The sequence below is a fragment of the Spinacia oleracea genome, chromosome 4 (assembly GCF_020520425.1).
Source record: "Spinacia oleracea cultivar Varoflay chromosome 4, BTI_SOV_V1, whole genome shotgun sequence".
In the NCBI taxonomy this organism is placed as follows: Eukaryota; Viridiplantae; Streptophyta; class Magnoliopsida; order Caryophyllales; family Amaranthaceae; genus Spinacia; species Spinacia oleracea.
The window spans coordinates 172963491-172985845 of NC_079490.1; the positions used below are offsets into that span (position 1 = coordinate 172963491).

Here is a 22355-nt window from a genome sequence, read left to right on the forward strand (position 1 = left end):
GGGAAGCGCATCTTTTGTGTTTTCTATCTACTTCCCCTTTGTTGCTGGTGCTCGTGCTCCCCTTTGTTCTTGCAGCTCCCGCGCACTACTCTTCTTCTGCACCGTTTTTCCTCAAATCAGTGATGAATTCGGCGAGTAGTTTGTCGCCGACTCCGACTATGCGTTTCAAGTTCGGAGCATACCTTTGAAACGAGGGAGAGATATTCCAATTTCTTCAGTCCGTCGCCTTTGCTTTCCTCAACTGCCGCCATTGTCGCTGCTGCTTCAAGAATCGATTTTCATCGACGGTCTCGCACTTTGTTGGTGGGATTTCGAAAGTGAAAATTGAAAATCTGTGTATATTTTCAAGGTTTATGTAACTCGTTGAGTACCTAAGAAGATTCGCTTATTTAATTGCTGAATTGTTGGTGATTTATTGTTCTTCCTTTTAGTTGTTAATTTGATGAAAATTTAGTTGGTTCTGTTAATTTACAAACTGCAATTTAAAATAAAAATCTACAACGGAGGAAATCCTTCTTCATGAAATGGGGAAAAACCTATGTTAAACTAATTCGGGTCATTTTAGGGTTTGATTTTTTGTTTTTGATGTTATTTAGATCGATTTTTTGAGTTTTGCTTAATTTGCTGATGTTATTCAGTTTTGTTACAATGTGGTGCTTGTATGAGTTTTCCCCATATGAATCTCTTTGGTAAAATTTCGGTATGAATTTCTCTCAAGATTTTCTTTTTCGAGTATCAATTGCAATTTTAATAATTGTTTGCACTTTAAGTTGATCTTAATCGAATTTTGCTGATAATTTGTTGGCAGTTTCTTTTTTATTTTTCGTTTTGAATTGCTCTGAAGTTTGTCATCTGATCTGAATTCTTCTTTGTTATATTTCCAGGAAGTGATATCGGTGTTGATAAAACACATTCTTCAATCTCTCCCTAAATATTATTCAGAATATCAACTTGTATGAGGTAAGTTTTCAATTTAAATTACTCTGGGAACTTATTTTTGCTCAAAGTTCTTGGAAGTTAAATTTGGGTAATATGGGGAATTTCGCTAATATATACGAGTATTGATTCCTATTTTAGTTTTCCTTAAATTTCTCTCGCTTAGAGAATTGTAAGTTTCAATAATTTGGATTTCTTTTGATTTTTCAATGTGAATTGCTATCTTGTTTCTGTTTGATGGGTAGGAGCTTGCTGCTTCTAGAGGATGTGAGCAATAACTACAGGAGAAGCTCTTAAAGGAGATCAAGGAATCCTGATTAGGGGCTACTAAAGTAGCAAATACAATAATGCAACGAGCTCGGGGTGAGTACTAGTTTAGTATTAGGGATTAGAAGCTTAATGTGTTTCTTTCTTCTTATTTTTTACTTGCTTGAGATGATTTAATTTGTACACAATATTTGAGGTGATGAAATTTCGATTATTTTAGTGTTAATGTGGTTGTTTGAATGAGGGAATGTTGGTTGCAGGAACATTATTTTGTTAGATTTGTAACCATGACATTTTTGTTATTGCTCAGGATATATACATGGAATGAAAAGTTCTAGTTACTAGTTTCTTGAGTTGTGCTCTATTGATGGTTTGTTTTCGGTATATCTTGAATTTTTTTAGCTTATTTCATGTGTTATGGATGTCATTTGATTGTTCTATGCATATACTACTATGTTGGAAACAATTGCCTCTAGATGGAGATACTATATTACAGGGGTTAGATACTTAGATTTATGGGTACCATGCTGTGGTTGATTGTGCGTTAGCTAATCAAGTGTGCACTGAGTGTGTATTTCCATATATGTGTGTTATAACATGTTTCATTAAACAACAACACAGCCTCCCAGAGCGAGGTTTCCATTGATCAAGTGGAGTTGGGAGCTAGTGCTTGACGTATGAGTGACTGTATGAGGGGTAAGATATATGCACTCGGTTATGAATAAATGATTGAAAGTGTGCTAATTAAAGATTGAGTGAGACTAAATTAGTGTGTTTTTCTATAAGATCTGGCGTCTTAGTACATGTGATTCTCAAAGTCTTCAAACAACACGCAACCACCCAATGCAGAGGTTCCATTGATTGATGGCATTGTGGATAGTGTGCTAGCTGAACAGGATCATATAGGGAAGTGAATTTTTGGCTATATAATCAGCAAAGTAACTGCTATCCAGAACTTGTTCCCTTCATTGAACTTGAAGTAGATTGGATTATTGACTTGACTTTCAAGTAGTAAATCTTCTTGTTGGGGGAATTGATTATTCAACAAGTAATGAATTTGCATTTGGTAGGAGTATATACCCCGGGAAAAGATGAATCCCTAGTCAATGTACCATGGGTCAATCTTTGATGTTATTCTTATACAGTTTCCCTGGCAAAAGATTGCCTAACCACACAAAGTGAGGGGTATTGCATTGCTGGCTTCAGAATAGTTGAGATCCCTTTGCGATTTTTCTCAGAGTAGGATAATGAGAAATATCCCTATTTATATCACTCTCGTTTTGTGCTGTTGTCCAGTAGTATTCCTTGTTTTTGCTAAGAGACTAAGACCTAAGTTTTCATGGAAGCACTTTGTGTTATTTGGCGTTTGGGAAATGGATCAGGAGTTTCAAGTTTTTCAGGACTTCTTTGTTGGTTTAAACTTTAGTGATATGTGAATTGATGGCCTGAAGTTTTACCAATTGGAATGCCATAATTGTCATCAACGATTCAACGGAGTATAAGAATTTGTCAGGTATAGAGTAATGGAGTATATTACTCTTTCTGCTCAAGTGCATAAAACCTTTGTAGTTTTCATGTTACCCCCATTTCATAAACACATCTTATCATAAATTTTTGGCCAACTTAGGGACACCTCCCTTTAGATTACTGATTTTTACCACTAGGTTATTTTTGTCTTTTGGAACTTTAGATCTACCCATAGTTACCCTTAATTTCTACTTATCTTTTGAAAGGGAGACGAGTCTAAGGTTCATTCTTCTAAGCAAGGGGATTTAGTACATGTTCCTTCCCTGTTTTTACAGAAGCTCATTTTCTAACCCAAGAATGCGGATATTTAAATCTATCTCTTGAAACGAAAAAAAAAACCTATAGAAACTGCTGGCCTTGCTGAGTGGATAGCAACGTACCCTAGCTAGTTCTTCTTACTTCCGTCTTCATATGTGCCTTTGGCCAAGGCACAAAACTTACATGAAGAAAGAGATTGTTTTAGCTGTTATTATGTCAGTAAACTAAATTCCTACTCCATGTTTATCTCTATTACTGGCTTCGAGCTATTCTTTAATCAGTACTTTTTGTACTCCGTAATTTTAAAGCCACATTTTTCCAGATTCCAAACTTATCTTCTGCATCCCCAGTTTCCATTTGCAAAAAGATATGCTTTATGTTATAGCATCAGTAGATAATTACCAACTTTTTTACACGTCTAGGGTAAATTGGTTGCTTCTTATTTGGTTTGTGGGTATTATCCACGATAATAACTCCTCTCTGTAGAAGAAATTAGCAGCATGTGTAAATTTAGCTGTCTGAAATTAGCAGTGTATACGAAAGTAGTTTACAGGGTTTTCAATATCAAGATATAGACATTAATTTAACATGTTTAACATAGTAGGTGTTTCTTCTTGTCGAATAATCCGAAATTTTGAACAACATGGAATCACCCAACTTGCTTATTTGCATCAAGTAGGAGTATAAGTTAATTAACAACCAAAAATTAACTTATGTTGGTAGTTGAGAATGTCGTTTCAAGAAAAGTTTGATGGAGCTGAGAACTAAACAAGAACTTTCAGATCAAGTGCAGAGACCAATAATGTTTGACCCATTATCGCCTTGTTTTGGTGTTTCTCCTCTAATAACCCTAGCTCATTTCCATCAGAGTTCTCGATTGTGAAGTATAGAAACTAGAAAAATAGGGTGGATACCTAGAGGCTTTTTCTAGGAACACGCACGATTTGCACGTGATTAGGTGGTTTTTGAGTTCTTGAGTGAGATCACACATTCAACAATTATTGCTCGATTTGCACGTTGAATTCAATCTTAATCTGCAAATTTTCTAGGATAATTTATTAATGCTTAAATCTGAATTGTTTGATTTATTGTGGTTGCTACTTGATGTTTGATTTTCACGGCATTTGGAACTGATGATTGGAATTTGGTTTCGTTAGTTGGTGTTGTTTGCTATTTAGATGTGCTTTACTGGTTTAATAGTTGTTGCGCTGTTTTCCTAGGTTATGGACTTATAGACCTTATTGCTGTAAAAACATGTACTCGTACTGCGGTTAATTAGAATAATGTAGATTATTAGTAATTGTGTATGTATCAATTTCATTTCTGTTCTTGTAACAAAACTTGTTAGTTTACGTGCAACTTATCTGCTAGCTAGGCGTTTTGGCAAAAATGTTATAGTTATCTTTTCCATGGAGTGATTGTGTGGGTGGGTTGTATGGTACGACAAAATTTTATTTTTTTATTTATGGGTTGACTGATCTGAGGCTGATTTGCACTAATCTGCGTTAACTGATCTGCGCTGACTGATCTGTTGCTGAATGATCTGCATGATCTGTTGCTGAATGATCTGCATGATCTGTTGCTGACTGATCTGCGTGATCTGATCTGAATGATCTGCATGATCTGTTGCCGAATGATCTGCTGCTGACTGATCTGATCTGCTGCTGACTGATCTGCATGATCTGATCTGCTGCTGACTGATCTGCATGAACTGATATGCTGCTGACTGATCTGCTGCTACCCTGCTGCTGCACTAGTGCAATGTTGCTGCCTGCTGGATTATTGTTGTTGCTGCTGCTTGATTATTGTTGTTGTTGTTGCTGCTGCTTGATTATTGTTGTTGTTGCTGCTGTATTTTTTGTTGCTGGTTGCTGCACTTGTGAGAATGTTCTAACCGCCACATTTTGTATCTTTTACTTGATGCAGGAACACCCTAGGTACCGTGAATAATAATCAAATTGTGAAACGTGGATACTAGTTATGGGAGGAAAGATAGGAAAAGAAAGCATGGGACAAACATGAGTTTTTGTCTTGTGGTTCGCAGCAAGGAAATGAACGCTTTAAATCTAAAGGTGTGTATTCTGTATGTCTATGTGGGTTTGTCATTTATTTTCTATGATTTATATTTTCCCATAGACTTTCAAACCCTTTTTTTGGCTACTTTGAGCTAGCTGCTAAGAATATGTGAAGATTAAAGTTGGTGGACAATTTATTTAACTTTCAAAAACACGTTTTAGCTACAATTTCTTATTTATTTATTTTAATTTCATCATTAGCCATACACAAAATCAGTCAAATATTTGAAATAAAATCTCAATACTTCTAAAACTGACTTTCTATAGGTCACAGAAAACCGAGATCATATTTTCACATACACGATATGTCATATTTTGACTAAAATAGTGGTTTTCGCTCCCAAGTCTCAATTGATGAACCAAAATAGGAATTCTAAACGCTTTTCATGTTTAATTCACTTAGTATTAGGTTGCCAATCCTCATTCTCATCGAAAATGCCATTATTAGCCATAAATGACTTATATCGACCCAAATGACTTATAGACGTGCATAACGAACTTGAAATGAGTCTTATAATCATATAACTAATTATATGAATCATGAAAAACGTTTAGAATATGGAAATAGGTTCGTTTGTTGGTAATTGGAATCGAAAATGCCATTTTTGACCATAAATGACCTATATCGACCCAAATGACCCATAGGTTTGCATAACGAACTTGAAATGAGTCTCATAATCATATAACTAATCATATAAATCATGAAAAATGTTTAGAATGTGGATATAAGTTCGTTTGTTGGTAGTTGGGATCGAAAATGCCATTTTTGGCTATAAATGACCTATATCGACCAAAATGACCCATAGGCGTGCATAACGAACTTGAAATGAGTTTTATAAACATATAACTAATCATATGAATCATGAAAAATGTTTAGAATATGGAAATAGGTTCATTTGTTGGTAGTTGGGATCGAAAATGCAATTTTGGCCAAAAATGACCTATATCGACCCAAATGACCCTTAGGCGTGCATAACGAAGTTGAAATGAGTCTTATAATAATATGATTAATCATAAGAATCATGAAAACATTTAGAATATGGATATAGGTTTGTTTGTTGGTAATTGGGATCGAAAATGCCATTTTTGACCATAAATGACCTATATCGACCCAAATGAACCATAGACGTGCATAACGAACTTGAAATGAGTTTCATAAACATATAAATAATAATAATAAGAATCATGAAAAACATTTAGAATATGGATATAGGTTTGTTTGTTGGTAGTTGGGATTGAAAATGCCATTTTTGGCCTTAAATGACCTATATCGACCCAAATGACCTTTAGGCGTGCATAACGAACTTGAAATGAGTTTCATAAACATTTAACTAATCATATTAATCATTAAAAAGGTTTATAATTTGAATATAAGTTTGTTTGTTGGTAGTTGGGATCGAAAATGCCATTTTTGGCCATAAATTACCTATATCGACCCAAATGACCCTTAGGCGTGCATAACGAAGTTGAAATGAGTCTTATAATAATATGATTAATCATAAGAATCATGAAAACATTTAGAATATGGATATAGGTTTGTTTGTTGGTAATTGGGATCGAAAATGCCATTTTTGACCATAAATGACCTATATCGACCCAAATGAACCATAGACGTGCATAACGAACTTGAAATGAGTCTTATAATCATATACTCCCTCCGTCCCGGAATACTCGATCCTATTTGACCGGCACAGAGTTTAAGGGATTTGAATTGACTTATTTAATTTAATAGGTAGTAGTTGATAGTGGGGTATTATTAATGTAGTTAGTGGGAAATGAGAGTAGGTGTTGAATTTTTAATTAGTTTTTGTATGGAGTAGGGGGTAGGTGGGTTAATAGGGATGGAGTGAGAAATAATATTATATTGTTAGAGTATTTCCATTTTTAGAAACAGGTCAAGTATTAAGGGACGGCCCGATAAGGAAAACAGGTCAAGTATTCCGGGACGGAGGGAGTAGCTAATCATATGAATCATAAAAAACCGTTTAGAATATGGAAATAGGTTCGTTTGTTGGTAGTTGGGATCGAAAATGCCATTTTTGGCCATAAATGACCTATATCGACCCAAATGACCCTTAGGCGTGCATAACGAACTTGAAATGAGTTTCATAAACATATAACTAATAATAAGAATCATGAAAAACATTTAGAATATGGATATAGGTTTGTTTGTTGGTAGAGGGGATCGAAAATGCCATTTTTGACCATAAATGACCTATATCGACCCAAATGAACCATAGGCGTGCATAACGAACTTGAAATGAGTATTATAATCATATAACTAATCATCTAATTCATGAAAAAGGTTTAGAATGTGGATATACGTTCGTTTGTTCGTAGTTGGGATCGAAAATGCCATTTTTGGCCATAAATGACCTTTATCGATCCAAATGACCAATAGGCGTGCATAACGAACTTGAAATGAGTCTTATAATCATCTGACTAATCTTATAAATCATGAAAAAGAGTTAGAATGTGGAAAGAGGTTCGTTTGTTGGTAGTTGGGTTCAAAAATGTCATTTTTGGCCAATATAATTGTTTTCGCGACCAATATAATTTTTGTTTTCGCATATGAAACTTAATTTAATTTATTGGTTTGCATATACGGTGTTCATTTAAAGGTTTTCAAAACTCCAAAGGAGGGTCCCTTTACCAAGATGGAGTTGGATGAAGTTCGAGACAAGTGGGTTACTTAATTCAACGATTGTGAACTACCCTCAGTGTAATAAATAGAGAAGGCTTGTAGTTATTCGTGACTCCTACATTATTTTGTTATTTATCGATTTAATTAATTACATTTGAATTAATTCGGTTATATTATTGGAAATTTGAAATTTATATCATTTTTGAGAATGTCAAGCTGATGTTTGATGAAACAGAAATTATATTGCAGAATATTAGGAATTATATTGCAGATTTTTTTTTTTTTTTAAAAAAAACAAAAAAACTCAAAAGTTGCCCTTGTTTGCAACAAGAGAAACTTATGTGCAGCTTATAAGGTGCCCTTGTTTGCAACAAGGGCAACTTATAAGTTTCACATAAGGCGCCCTTGTTTGCAACAAGGGCAACTTATAAGTTTCACATAAGGTGCCCTTGTTTGCAACAAAGGCACCTTATAAGATTATAAGTTGCCCTTGTTAAGGGCAACTTTTGATAATTTTACAAAAGTGACCCCCCATTGGTGGCACTTACGAAAGGCAACTTTTTTTTTTTTTTTAATAGGTAAGAAGAAGGGACCCTAACTGAACCAGCACCTAGCACAGGTGAACCTGTCCAGCTCCGCAGGTCATCGCTTGAGTCACTCCCAAGCATTTTCACAGTTGATGGGGCTCGAACTTGTGACCTCCAAGTCACAAGGTGAGTTTCCCACCAACTCCACCAACTTATGTTGGTTTACGAAGGGCAACTTATAAGCCACTTTTAAGAGCAACTTATCAAGTTTTTTCCTCTAGTGAATTTGGGGTGTTACAGATACACTCTCGTCGACGGTCCCGCTTGTGCCTGCTGTGCGCACACAAGTGCCCCGTTCGACCCTCGACCCTCACTCTTGTCGCCAATAGGCAAGAGTGCCCTTCAGAATCAGACGCTTACTCGTGCCCCTATGAGTCACAAGACACTCATTCCGCACAAGGCTCGCATCCTTGCCGCCAATAGGCATGAGTGCGCCGCACGGATCCGGTGTCAAAACATTCGGACCGTGACACATTAACTTTAGTTTGTGAATCGGTAATATGGAGTAAATAGAGAAAGAGGATAAATATTAAGAAAATACTCCAGAATATAGAGAAAGGACAAAAATCGTGGAAAAATATAGTCGATACATATAAGCGCCACGTAGGTCATGTCATCAAAATATCTTTACTATTAATGCAATATTTTTACTATGAAAATATGTAAATAAGGTAGTCGATACAAAAAAAAAATATTTATTGTATTTATAATAATTTATAATATTAAGATTTTCCTATCTTTTTTGTAACATGTATAATTGGTTATATAAGTTAAATATTTTAGTTTTCAATTACATCAATAACATGTTATCATTATAACACGTCTTACTCTAAAACAAACCTTATTGTATGATTTGTATCCAAGGTAAACAAACCCAGTGGTCGTAGGTAGAGAGAAAACAAAGGTTGATAAGGCCAAAACGTGACACCAACTTGCCACTTACACGGTACTACCAGTTACCACTGTTTCCAGGACCATGAGTAACACTTTGTTTTGTTACATTAAAATGATGTGTGCTTTCATCCTTGTCGGGAAGTACTTTGCACATATGGTAGATTGGTGTGATGTTTAGTTGGCAAGTGGGAATGAGATATTATGAACTTGAAATTGAGCTCGAAAAATCTGACACGATATGAGAATATGACACGAATCGGATGAAAAAAGCAAGTTAATTAATTATTGTTAAGGGGAAGACACGTTTAATTAAACAGGTAAACATAGCACGACAAATTTGTCACGTATTAAAACAATAGAACAAACTTATCTCGTTCTAGTGACGAACCAAATGAACATTGTCGTGTCATATTGATATAATAACCTAAAAGATGATTAATTCCGTGTTACCCTCTTGCAGTAGGCATCAAGCAGTCGCCCTCTAAGATAACCACAGCTTTGGAACTTGTATGCACTCACAAATAGGGATGGCAATGGGTCGGATCTGGACCGGGTCCGACAAGATCCAGACCCAGACCCGCTTTTTAAGAGGTGGATCCAGATCCGACCCAGATCCGCTGGGTCCAAAAAAATCAGATCCAGACCCAGATCCACTGGGTCTAATGGGTCTAGGGTCGGATCTGGATCCTAAATGGGTCTAAGCGTATTTCTTTTCAAAAAAAAATTTGTCCCTCATTTTTCTTATATTACGTAATTTTTTCTCCCATTTTTTGTATGTAAACGTAACGTTGCTTTAATAAAACCACTAAATATGGAATATTCGTTAATTTTGTTTATGAAAAAAAATCATATTAGCCCTCTAATACAATAAGTATTTAAAGTTTCTAATATTATTATGTATATGTCACGTCAAACAATTTTTAAATAGTTTAGTATCATAAGAACTTAATAAAGTTTAGCACGTAAAGATTGAATTATATTTAAATTTTAATATTTTTTTTTAAAAAATTATATATATGGGTCTGTGGATCGGATCTGGACCGGATCTGGATCTTTAATTCTTGGACCCGGACCCAGACCCGCCCCATTGAACAAAGACCCAGATCCGCCCCAGATCCACAGGGTCTAATTTTTTTGGACCCAGACCCTTAAAAATGGACCGGGTCCAACTGGATCTGGATCGGGTCTTGGACCCATTGCCATCCCTACTCACAAACCGGAATGGAGTACATTATATTTGTCCAAAAACAGAAAATTATTTCGTGAGAGTAGATGAGTGTGTATGAACATTTTTTTTGAGGTGTTTTTGGCTGATCTGAAAGGGAGATAATACAGTCAGGCTTGAGAATTGCAACAATAAAAGGAAGGGGGGAGGGGGGGGGGGGGGGGGGGGGGGGGGGGGTTTACGAGGAGAGAATAATGGGTGATTAAGTCTTAATCAATTTCCAACAGTTGGTGCCAAAAGAAAGGTAGAGCCACAAACTACCCAAGAATCACATTCCTTGAGGCCGTGTCGGCCAGGTATGTCGTCACGAGGAAGTATTTGCGCATATTAGATATGTATGGGTAAATACATATCAGAACAAAAGACAAAATAGGAAAAAAGGACAAAAAAGAAATTAAATAGTACTTATTTAAACAAAAATGATACTTTTTTTTACAGAATGATACTTTTTTAAACATGAATGGTACTTCTTTTTTTGTCTTTTAGCTATTTGTCACATCTGATATACGAAAAAACAACCTCATGTCGTCACGCTTGTGTGTGTACACCAAGACCTCCCTTCCACTTACTCAAACAAGATATATTCGCAAGTCCCAAACTCCCAACCACTTCCATAAAGTGAAAATGCTCTTGAACTTCTTTCTATCCGGGATAAAAGGATCCTCATTTTCTCACTCTCTTTTTTAGTTTTTTTTTTTTTTTTTTTAACATACATAAAGAACTTCCAACAAAGGATTCATTTAAATGGGTCGTGTTAGTGTTGAGATTCCCAACACAGAAATGACACTACTTAATCCGTCGAAGAAAAACAACCAATCGTTTAATATATTTAGTGATAAGCCTTTATATGGAATCAAGTTTATTAAACAAACACGACAACACGACATACAAACCGAACATAAAAAAGAGGGTTAGTATCAAAGGATTTCCTACACACACGATTAATTAAATGGGTCATACGACACAAAATAACACATCTATTAAGAAAGAGGGTTAGTGTTGTTTTGACTTTTCACATCTATATAAGTATACTAGTATGTTTAATTCGAGACTTACCGCATTTGGGATGGCATTTTTGATGGTCTTCATATCACTAATTAGAAACCTTGCAATAGTGAGCTTCCTTGGCCAAAACTCCACCCCTTCAATTCCACTAATCACACCCCCTTCATCTTTCACCCACATACACCTTATTATAAACCTTAACACAAAAATCAGGCTAAACCAAATAAACATTAATCCTTCCCATAACCCTATTTTTGTTAAGCTCCTTTTCTTCTTAAAAGCATTGTCTTTTTTATTTGACATGCCCATGGCATCATGATGATGATGGTCCTTAATTGATGAGCTACCCATGGTCCATAGCAATGACATCAACCCCATACCATCAGCCACAGCATGGTGAGCTCTAAATATCATACACTTGTGTTCATGCATGATGTGTAGCTCCCATAATGGCTTATCCAAGTTCATGGGTGGTGAGATGGCCATGTCAGCCAAGTAAGAGTTGATGGCATCATCATCATTGCCATAACCATGGTCATCATCTTGATGGATGAAGATATGGTCATCTAGGTTAATATGGGTTTTTTCCCAGTGTTCTGTTCCATTTTGTGGGTTGACAACTAGGAGGCTAGAGAACCTTGGGATTTTAATCATAACGGAGTTGGATAATTCGTCTTTAAGGGCAGTGATGTCGATGGGATTTTTGAACCCTAAGACACAGTGGATTACATGGTTGTGCTTAGGGTGGATGCTTATTCGGGTTATCGGAGTCGAAGGCTCGGCTGATATATGGTTTCCTTCTAGGTTATCCATTGTTAACAATTGGATATGATGTTTTAGATGGTGTATAGGAGTTAGCTAAACATGAGACTAGGAAGGTGTGTGGTGTTGCTTGTCTTTTATATAGAGATTAGAGGGTTAGCAATGTCACACCCACGAGGGACGAGGTCACGCATTAGCCTCGTGCTTTTTCGACCCCCTCACAGTGGCGACTTCACTGGGGATAGTGAAGGAAATACTCGTGCTTGTAGGTAATCAAAATAGCCGAAGGGTGGAACGATCTTACCCCGCGTTTATTTCCCAATCAAGTTGGGACGACCTGAAAATCAGCATATTAATGTGAACGGACAGAACCGCATAACGAATCTTGGCTCCCTTGGTGTTTCATCTTGGGAGTTGGGACTAAGGATACCCATCGCCAACCGGGGGGTGCATACGCTTCGAATGTTGTCCACTCGGCACTTTTGCTAGTAGTACACCCGTCCCAAACCCAATCGCTCGCTCATTAGGTCCCTCTCGCCTGCATGCCCCCTTGGCTTGCACTTGCGGGTTGGCCTCTTGAGCGAAATTCGTCTGCTGAAGACACTACATACCTCGACCGGGGCATGTGTTGGATCTACGATAGAAGCGGTACCAAGCCAGGCGCAAATAACTACCCATAGAAGCCTATCATAAACTACATGACATGTTATTATTGCCTCATGATGGAATGTTAGTTACGGCAGGTAATGTCCTGACCGAATTAGGAAAATACCGCATCTTAATTACTTGAAATAGAGGTCAGGGAGTTACACTGGGTAAAAGTTATTCTGGTGTACAATAAATTTATTGTACACCTTGTGCGTGCAAGACCTTTTCTATATGATTTATAGCTTGGGGATAAGTTTTTATTGTTTGAAATTTGAGGTCAAGGGTTCAAGTCTTGTATAAACAATATTTCTACTTGTATTCTTTTTTATTGTATATGTGTATGTAAATGCATCAGATAAGACGACCCTTTAAACGAGGGAGAGAGCCACGCGGCAGATGAACTGATTATAAACACTTTTTAATATGTACGGAGTAGTATAGATTAGTATGTTAGGCAATCAAATAATCTCTCTATTTTATTTGCGTTGATTAGACTTTGTTTTTCACGGTCCTCAAAACATAGATTAATTTGACCACTAATAAATTTAATAACATTCATGTATGATTTTTTCTTATTTTTTTTTAAAGTTGATAATTTAAAAATGCATATTGATAAGTATCCAACAATATCGCAATTCACAAACATAATATTTCCGTACTTGTAATAATGAGAAAAGTCAAAGTTTTCAAACTTTGACAACAAAACTTAAAGTGTAACCTAACAAAAAAAAACAGAGGGTGTATTATTTATCGAAATTAACCGGTTAGACAATTAGATATTTTATGTAACTTGGGGAAATTTTCCTTTATCGGTAAGAACACCTCCTTAGGTAAGAACACTTCTTACGGTAAGAACACTTTTACACTCTCCATGTTCTATATTTGTTTAAACATGTTCAAAATTTGTTCAACCATGTTAAAAATTTGTTCAACTATGTTCTAAATTTGTTCAACAATGTTCTAAATTTTCAAGCTCATGTTTTAAATTTATTCAACGATGTTCTAAATTTGTTCAACCATGTTCTAAATTTATTAATTTTATTCAACCATGTTCCAAATTTTTAGGCACATGTTCTAAATTAATTCAAGCATGTCCTAAACTTATGCAATCGTGTTCTAAATTTTAAATCTCATGTTCTAAATTTATTCAAGCATGTTCTAAATTCGTTCAACCATGTTCTAAATTTATTAAACAATATTCTAAATTTAGAACATGAGAACCTAGTCAACACATATACATATATACATGTTCTAAAATTTCAAGCTCATGTTCTAAATTAATTCAAGCATGTTCAAAAGTTTTAAACATGTTATAAATTTATTCAACCATGTTCTAAATTTATTCAAGCATGTTCTAAATTTATTCAACCTTGTTCTAAATTTTCAAATTCATGTTCTAAATTAATTCAAACATGTTCTAAATTTATTCAACGATATTCCGAATTTTTTCACCATGCTCTAAATTTATTCAAGCATGTTCTAAATTTATTCAAGCATGTTCTAAATTTTCAAGCTCATGTTCCAAGCATGTTGTAAAATTATTCAACCATGTTCTAAATTTTCAAGTTCATGTTCTAAATTTACTCAAGCATGTTCCAAATTTATTCAACGATGTTTTCAATTTGTTCAACCATGTTCTAAATTTATTCAAGCATGTTCTAAATTTATTCAACAATGTTCTAAATTTAGAACATGAGAACCTAGTCCACACATATACATATATACATGTTCTAAAATTTTAAGCTCACATTCTAAATTCATTCAAAGCATGTTCTAAAATTATTAAGCACGTTATAAATTTATTCAAGCTTTCTAAATGTATCCAAACATGTTCTAACTTTATTCAATCATGTTTCGAAATTTATTCAAGCATTTCTAAATTTATTCATGCGTGTTCTAAATTTATTCAAGCATGTTCTAAATTTATTGAACAATGTTCTAAATCCATTAAAGTGTGTTATAAATTTATTTAAGCATGTTATAAATTTATTCAAACATGTTCTAAATTTATTGCAAATATTCAGAAATTGATAAAAAATACGAGTGAATAAATTTTGATAATTATGTCTAATTTTAAACTGAAAATAAAAAAAAGGTTCATGATTGTGCTTCTGACTCCGCCGTTGCCGCCACCACTGCTGGTTCGGAAGAGCTAGGATTCGCTGCCTCGCTCAGCACCACCACAGACCGGCGAATCATGAGAAATCACCAACTACACTAGCGAATCACGAGAAATCACCAAAACTAATTCACGGATCAGATTCGCGGCCACCAGCAACACCGGCAAATCACCAACACTGATCTGTAGTACTAATCGTAACCACCAGGAACACGACGATCTTTGGTTCAAATTTGCTAAAACTATTTGGTAAGATTTTATTCGAATAACAAATCGAAAATGCCTATTAAGAATTTGCGATTGAGATTTGATAATTAACCGATTGATGAATTAAAGGAGGAAGGCCGGTGTTCTTACCGGATAATCGATCGCGATGAGGAAGGTATTCTTACTGGATGAATTGCGATTGATATTTGAGGCGATTAAATTGCTCCGAGTAGCGGCGGCGATTGAATTGATGTGATTGGATTGCTGCGACCGGCGGCGAATGAATTGCGGCGTTTGAATTGCTTCGACCGGCGACGGCGAAAGGCGAACAGCGGCGGCGGAGTGAGGTGAGCAACGACGGAGAGAGGTGAGCAACGGCAATGGTCGGATGTTGGTGGCGGCGACGAGAAGCAATCGCCGGGAAATTTTGGGGCAAAATCACCCGCCATTGAAGAGAGAAGAGAGAGAAAGTTGTGAGGAGTGGAGAGCAGGAAGAGTTTAGAGAGAGAGAAAATGCCGACGAGGAAGAAGAAGGGGGTTGCCTGAAATTACGAACATGCCCTTACTCTCGTATTAAATTTGGGCGGTTAGATTTGATTTCATCCTACGGTTTAGAGAGTGTTCTTACCATAAGAAGTGTTCTCACCGTAAGAAGTGTTCTTACGGGAGCCTTTCTATATATAGGGGAGGGATCCGGTGAGAACACCTCCTTATGTAAGAACACTTCTTATGGTGAGAACACTTTTACACTCTCTATGTTCAATATTTGTTTAACAATGTTCTAAATTTTCAAACTCATGTTCTAAATTATTCAACCATGTTCTAAACTTATTTAACCATATTCTAAATTGGTTCAGCCATGTTCTAAATTTATTCAAGCATGTTTTAATTGTATTCAACCATGTTCTAAATTTTTAACCTCGTGTTCTACATTAATTCAAGCATGTTCTAAAATTATTCAACCATGTTCTAAATTTTTAACCTCATGTTCTAGATTAATTCAAGCATGTTCTAAAATTATTCAACCATGTTCTAAATTTGTAAGCTCATGTTCTAAATTTATTCAAGCATGTTCTAAATTTTCAAACTAATGTTCTAAATTTATTCAACCATGTTCTAAGCTTATTTAACCATATTCTAAATTGGTTCATCCATGTTCTAAATTTATTCAAGCATGTTTTAATTTTATTCAACCATTTTCTAAATTTTTAACCTCATGTTCTAGATTAATTCAAGCATGTTCTAAAATTATTCAACCATATTCTAAATTTTTAACCTCATGTTCTAGATTAATTCAAGCATGTTCTAAAATTATTCAACCATGTTCTAAATTTTGTAAGCTCATGTTCTAAATTTATTCAAGCACGTTCTAAATTTATTCAAGCATGTTCTAAATTTATTCAAGCATGTTCTAAATTTATTCAACGATGTTCTAAATTTGTTCAACCAAGTTCTAAATTTATTCAACCACGTTCTAAATTTATTCAAGCATGTTATAAATTTATTCAAGCATGTTCTAAATTTATTCAAGCATGTTCTAAATTTACTCAACGATGTTCTAAATTTATTCAAGCATGTTCTAAATTTATTCAACCACGTTCTAAATTTATTCAAGCTTGTTCTAAATCCATTCAAACATGTTCTAAATTTATTCAAGCAAGTTTTAAATTTATTCAAACTTTCAGCATGTTCTAACTTTATTCATTGTATTTAAAATTTATTCAAGCATGTTCTAAACTTATTCAAGCATGTTTTAAATCCATTCAAGCATGTTCTAAATTTAGAACATGAGAACCTAGTCAACACATAAACATATATACATGTTCTAAAAATTTAAGCTCGTGTTCTAAATTAATTCAAGCATGTTCTAATCTGACTCTAAAGCTCCAATTCTTTAGCCAACTATATCCTCTACTTCTCCAATTCCATTCCTGTTTAATTTCCAGCTCATAAACCTCTCCAAACTTTACTACAGCTCTCCAAACTCCCTCACAGTCGTCTCTCTGTCTCTCTCCTCAACATCTACCTCCATCTTCACCGCCACTCCACCCTCATTCGACTGAGTCGCCGTATAAATTTAGAACATCATTCTGATTTGAGGAATTGGAATTGGAATGTAGAACATGAATCCGGATAAATATTGAAATTTAGAACATGAATCCGGATAAATTTCGGATTAATTTAAAACATGAATTCGGATAAATTGAGGAATTGGAGGAGGAAGGAGGAGACGTCAACGTCGCCGGTGAGGTATGAGCGGCGCCGACTTGCTACGACCGGCGACCGGCGAGATTGAAACTCCTGAAAATCGATTTTAATTTTGGAATTGAGAAATCGATTCAAATCGATTTTAATTTTTAATTTTTGAAATCGATTTTAATTTCTAATTTTTGAAATAGATTTTAATTTCTAATTATTTGAATCAGGTTAACCAAACAGATCGAGAAGAGAGCGGATTAAACTCGATTTCGATTTCGAAGGATCGAATGAGAATTGCTGAACTGAAAATTGTGTTTACCTGATTCGCGAACCACAACCACCGGCGAGAGGGAGCAGCGGTGGCGGCGGCGGCAGCGAGAGGCGTGGCTAAAAGTTGGTGGTGTTCGAAAAAGAGAGAGAGAGGAATTGAAGAGAGATGATGAGCACCAGAAATAATGAAATAACGACCGGCGAGCGACGATTATCGAGAGGCAACGGTCGGAGGTAGAGCTGCAATGGCCGAATGCGGTGGTGGCTACGACTGAAAATCGCCGGATGGTGGTGGTGTTCCAAAACGGAAGAGAGAGAGGAATTGAAGAGAGAGAAAGAGCACCGAAAATATGAAAAAAAATATGGGGAAATAATAATCAAATTGGGTATTTGTTTATAAAAATTACGATAATGCCATTATAGAAAGTGTTCTCACCGTAAGGAAGTGTTCTCACCGTAAGTAAGTGTTCTCACCGTAAGTAAGTGTTCTCACGAGAGCCTTCCTCTATATATATATATATATATATATATATATATATATATATATATATATATATATATATATATATATATATATATATATATATATATATAGGAACAGGTTCTGGTGAGAACCTCCTTTACTATGAGAACCTCTCCTATAATGAGAACCTATCACAACTGTAAGATTAATTCAGGATGGACGGATTGGATTACATTTTCGCATCAGTGATATCGCGCCATTATATTGTTTTCTGACATTTTCTCTAACTTTTCCCAAAAACACCGAAACTCTTTCTCTCTCTTCAACAAAAACAACCCAATCTCTCTTTGCGGCCCTAAATGCTTGGATTTGTTTTCTACATTCTGTAAATTTGGTCGAAAATCAGGTACAATTTCTCAATTTTAGTATCAATTACACTCGAATCTGTCACAAATTAAAATTTTCTGGCATTTTTTTAATCAACTTTTGTTCGAATTCGATTGTTTATCAAGAATTTGTTACATGTTCGCACGTTTCTTGCACAATTTGATTAATTTGCTGAAAAATTTCTCCAAGATTGAGGTAAAACGATGTGAATTTAGTTGAATTAGGGGGGTTAATTGTACAATATCGCACAATCTTTCGCAAAGTCAAATTCACTGACATTTATTCTAAATTTTCTAGCTGCAATTACATATTTAAGCTTTAAATTAGGTATTAATCCCAATTTCTTAAGTTTTCTTGGCTAAATTTCAAAGCTATTAAACAATTCGTCCCAATCAATTTGTTTGTGGAAAATTTGGTAATATTAATCCAACCTTTGGCCGGTTTTCTTTTATTAATCCCACCTACGACATATTTTTTAATAATCCCACCTTTACTACCCAACGACTTTTATTGGGCTTAAGTGACCGATAACTGGTGAAAAAATCATCGAGATGGTGATGAATTGATGATGATGACTGAATACATCTAGAGAGAGTACTTCCACGTAGGGATATATTACCGCTGACAATAGGTTTATGACGTGTTGGGCCCAATAAAAGACGTTGGGTGGTAAAGGTGAGATTATTAAAAAATATGTCGTAGGTGGGCTTAATAAAAGAAAATCGGCAAAAGGTTGGATTAATATTACCAAATTTTCCTTTGTTTGTGGCATATTTTTAGCTATTTTTTTCCAGAATTTTGGAGCTCGATTTTTGTTCTAATTTTGAGAGATGATGGGAACATTTTTTAGGGTCTTAGTTTTTCTCTAATGAATATTACTGTTTCTTGTAGTTGTATAGTTTCACAACTAGATAAAATGTTTACTAAAAGCAAATAAATTAGATTAAAAATGTGTGGAAGTATACTAAAATCATGTAAAAGTAGATTAAATGTCGATGAAAGTAAACTAAATTAGACTTAGAAGTAAACTGCAAATGATAAGATCCTGCTGGAAATGTTAACTTCTTTGCAATGTTTTTCTACTAAGCATTGGGGAATCTTGTATGCTGGTTTAAGTCAGAAAATGCTTGTGTTTGGTTTAGAGGGATTGATCTGCTGTTTAGAGCTTCGGTTAGCTGCTGCAACCTGCGCAAGAAGTTGCAGTTGAGCTTCTGTTTGGTTAGTAGTTACTCTGACGATGTAGGCCTGAAGGTTCAACTAGTTTACAATGAATTTTTTGGATTTTGCAGCTGCTTCTGTTTGTTCAGTTCAGTTTTGTTCTTCTTGGTATGGTTTTTTTGTTGAATGGATCTATAGCTTGGTAGGTTAGTCTTAGCTTTTTCGTTTTTGGCTTGAAGTTTGTTTAAGACCGGTGCATGACTGTAGGCGTAGGAGTTGAGTCAGCAGCAGTATGCTCAGAGTGGCGGTGTTGGTCCGTTGGTTCTCAGCTGTATAGTACTATAGTGTTTATGTTAGTAATGAATTCAAGTCCATAGGAAGGCAACAACACAATTATGCAATACCGTCAATTCCTTCTCTTATTTTAAATGTAGATCAAAACTAGGTAAAAGTAAATAAATTAGGCTCAGAAGTAATTCATTTGTAAGTGTGGATATGAATTCTTATGATCTTTTTCCATAAATTTCACATTTGGCATCTTTGAATTTAATTGAGATGGTGTTTTGACCAAATCAGACCAAACAGATAAAGTGACTAAATTGTGCAGAGTAAACTAAATCTCTCTAAAAGTAAAGTAAATCTTTGTAAAAGTAAACTAAATGATAATGGAACTTGGGTTAATTATAATTTTTTTCTTAAATATGAAGCCGAAACCTATTAGCTCAACTAGGGATAGCAATGTTCCATTGCACATGGATGTAGGTTCAACTCCTACATAGGTTGATGAGAACACATAACTATGCCCTTTATGAGGATGTTTAATCTTTTTTTCCAAAATAGATTACATAAATTTTCTTTTATTTAATCGAAAAGTAGATACAAACCACGTAAAAGTAAAGAGAAGTGATTCAAAAGTAAATAAAGGATGTAAGGACTTAAGCACTTTGTTTATCATAATCCAGTAACCTACTGACAGTAAAAAAAGTTCACCTGAGGACAATAGTCGGCTCCAGCAGAAAATGCAGTCTCTCCTTCCCGCAATGCGCTTTTCCATTCACCAATTTTTCGGGCATCAGAACATTTACTTAGATGCTTCTCCACTATTTCTGGGAAATCAATTAAGCAAAGCTAATAAGGCCGATATGATTAGCCATACAGAAATGTTAGTTTACTGCAAAGTTTATATGACAGATAAATCAAATCAAATACAAATAGAATGTAGTATCAGATGAACTAGAGTGCAAATATTCAGTTATCGGCTTCTTTGTTTTATATATGTGTGCATGCTTATACACAGGTGCTTCTTTATGAGACAATACATAAGTTCTGATATATTCAAGGAATTGAGTCTTACTATTTACGTTTTGCATCAGTATTAAATGCGGAAGGTGGTTTAAAGTGAGAGCAGTCGCTTCCTCCAGTAGCATTATCCACTTCTAGTTCAATCCCTGATAACCTTACCATATTAGGTTCAGGCGAAAAAGACATACCTAGGGCCTGACAATCAAGATCTTCTTTGGCATTTAAGAGGCCATTTGGTAATGATGGAGAAGTTGACGTTGAGGGTAATTTCCCCAACTTATCCTGCTGATGTTTGTTATTCGTAGAACTCGACTTCTTGCTGCTAAATGATCCTGGAGGAGTTCCATTCGGAATATCGAGGCATTCGGAATAACATTCTTTAACCATACCTCATCTATGTTGCTATCTACCCAAAAAAAATAGAAGTAATCGAATAAGAAAGAATTATATGAGGTCCAACGATCAAAGTAAAGGTCTTTAAACTAAAAGTAAATAAATTTATACAAAAAGTAAATAAATAAATACAAAAAGTAAAGATGAAGCTACATGGGATTTGAACCCGTGTCTAAGCTGGACCTATTGAGCTAGTAGGCTAGTGTTATTTAAAATAGAGTAAAAGTAACAAGAATACAATATATTTTACCTTTTGTTCAGTTTAAAGTAGATAAAGAACCCGTAATTGTAAATAGACTCAATTAAAAAGTAAAGAGCATCACATAGGCAGTAGCACAAAGATAGTACATTTGTCATTTCACTGAACAACCCCTATGCCAACTCCAAAAGAACCCAACATCCCTTTAACTAGCTTCAAGGAAAATGAAATATTATGTAGTAATTCGAAAAATCTAAGAAATAAATAATATAAACTCGAAAGTAAACAATATAGACTCAAAAGTAAATAAAGAAAACTCAAAAGTAAACGAACCTACGTGGGATTCGAACCCACATATTTTGTGCTTTTGCACAATGATCTACCAATTGAGCTAGTATGCTAGTGTTTTTAAATAGAATAAATAAAAGTAAAGCAAAGACCAAAACACTTCCTTGATTTCCTCCAATATCTATTTATCTTAAAGTAGACTAAATCTCTATAAAGGTAAACTAAATTTATGTAAAAGTAAACTAAAATCTTTAAGGTATGTTGGCTGATTTTTTAGAGTAGGCAAGCAGAAGCTTCGGTTACAATTTCAAAATGCCAGGAGTCCCATTATTTTCAGTTTAGCTTACTACACAGATCAGCAGTATAAGGCTGGTTCAAGTCAGACTAGGTACTCCTTGTTCGTTTTGAGTGGTTGTTGCAGCTTTGAACTTTTGTGGTTTGCTTTGTGGTGGTGTGCAGTCTTCTGGTGCAGTCTGTTGCACACTTGGCCATGATGCCTGTATCAAATAGCAGAGAATAGCAACAACCACCTGCAGCATGTA

The 22355-nt window shown here is 35.1% G+C and overlaps 1 protein-coding gene and 1 long non-coding RNA gene across 13 annotated transcripts in view; one reads left to right on the forward strand and one right to left on the reverse strand.

Moving 5' to 3' along the window:
- Positions 1 to 7906, forward strand: LOC110802500 (uncharacterized). The gene is made up of 4 exons (XR_002537199.2): positions 1 to 960; positions 1182 to 1299; positions 4915 to 5060; positions 7685 to 7906. It is a non-coding gene; the product is annotated as an uncharacterized lncRNA (long non-coding RNA).
- The window catches only part of LOC110802501 (wax ester synthase/diacylglycerol acyltransferase 10-like), a 25867-nt gene continuing 6751 nt past the window's right edge, over positions 3240 to 22355 (reverse strand). For 2 of the 12 annotated variants that reach the window (XR_008932385.1, XR_008932388.1), the window contains 3 exons: positions 20986 to 21339; positions 20622 to 20737; positions 3254 to 4921 (listed from right to left, as the gene is read on the reverse strand). Coding sequence is in view for 1 of the 12 variants with exons in the window: in XM_056842914.1 (XP_056698892.1) it covers positions 4820 to 4921; positions 11470 to 12231 (864 nt within the window). In the remaining 11 variants the exon portion in view is untranslated. Of the gene's footprint in view, positions 4922 to 11469; positions 18130 to 18203; positions 19971 to 20621; positions 20738 to 20985; positions 21340 to 21765; positions 22344 to 22355 lie in introns of those variants that run through there. The other 10 variants (XR_008932386.1, XR_008932383.1, XR_008932382.1 and 7 more) reach the window with 10 other exon arrangements.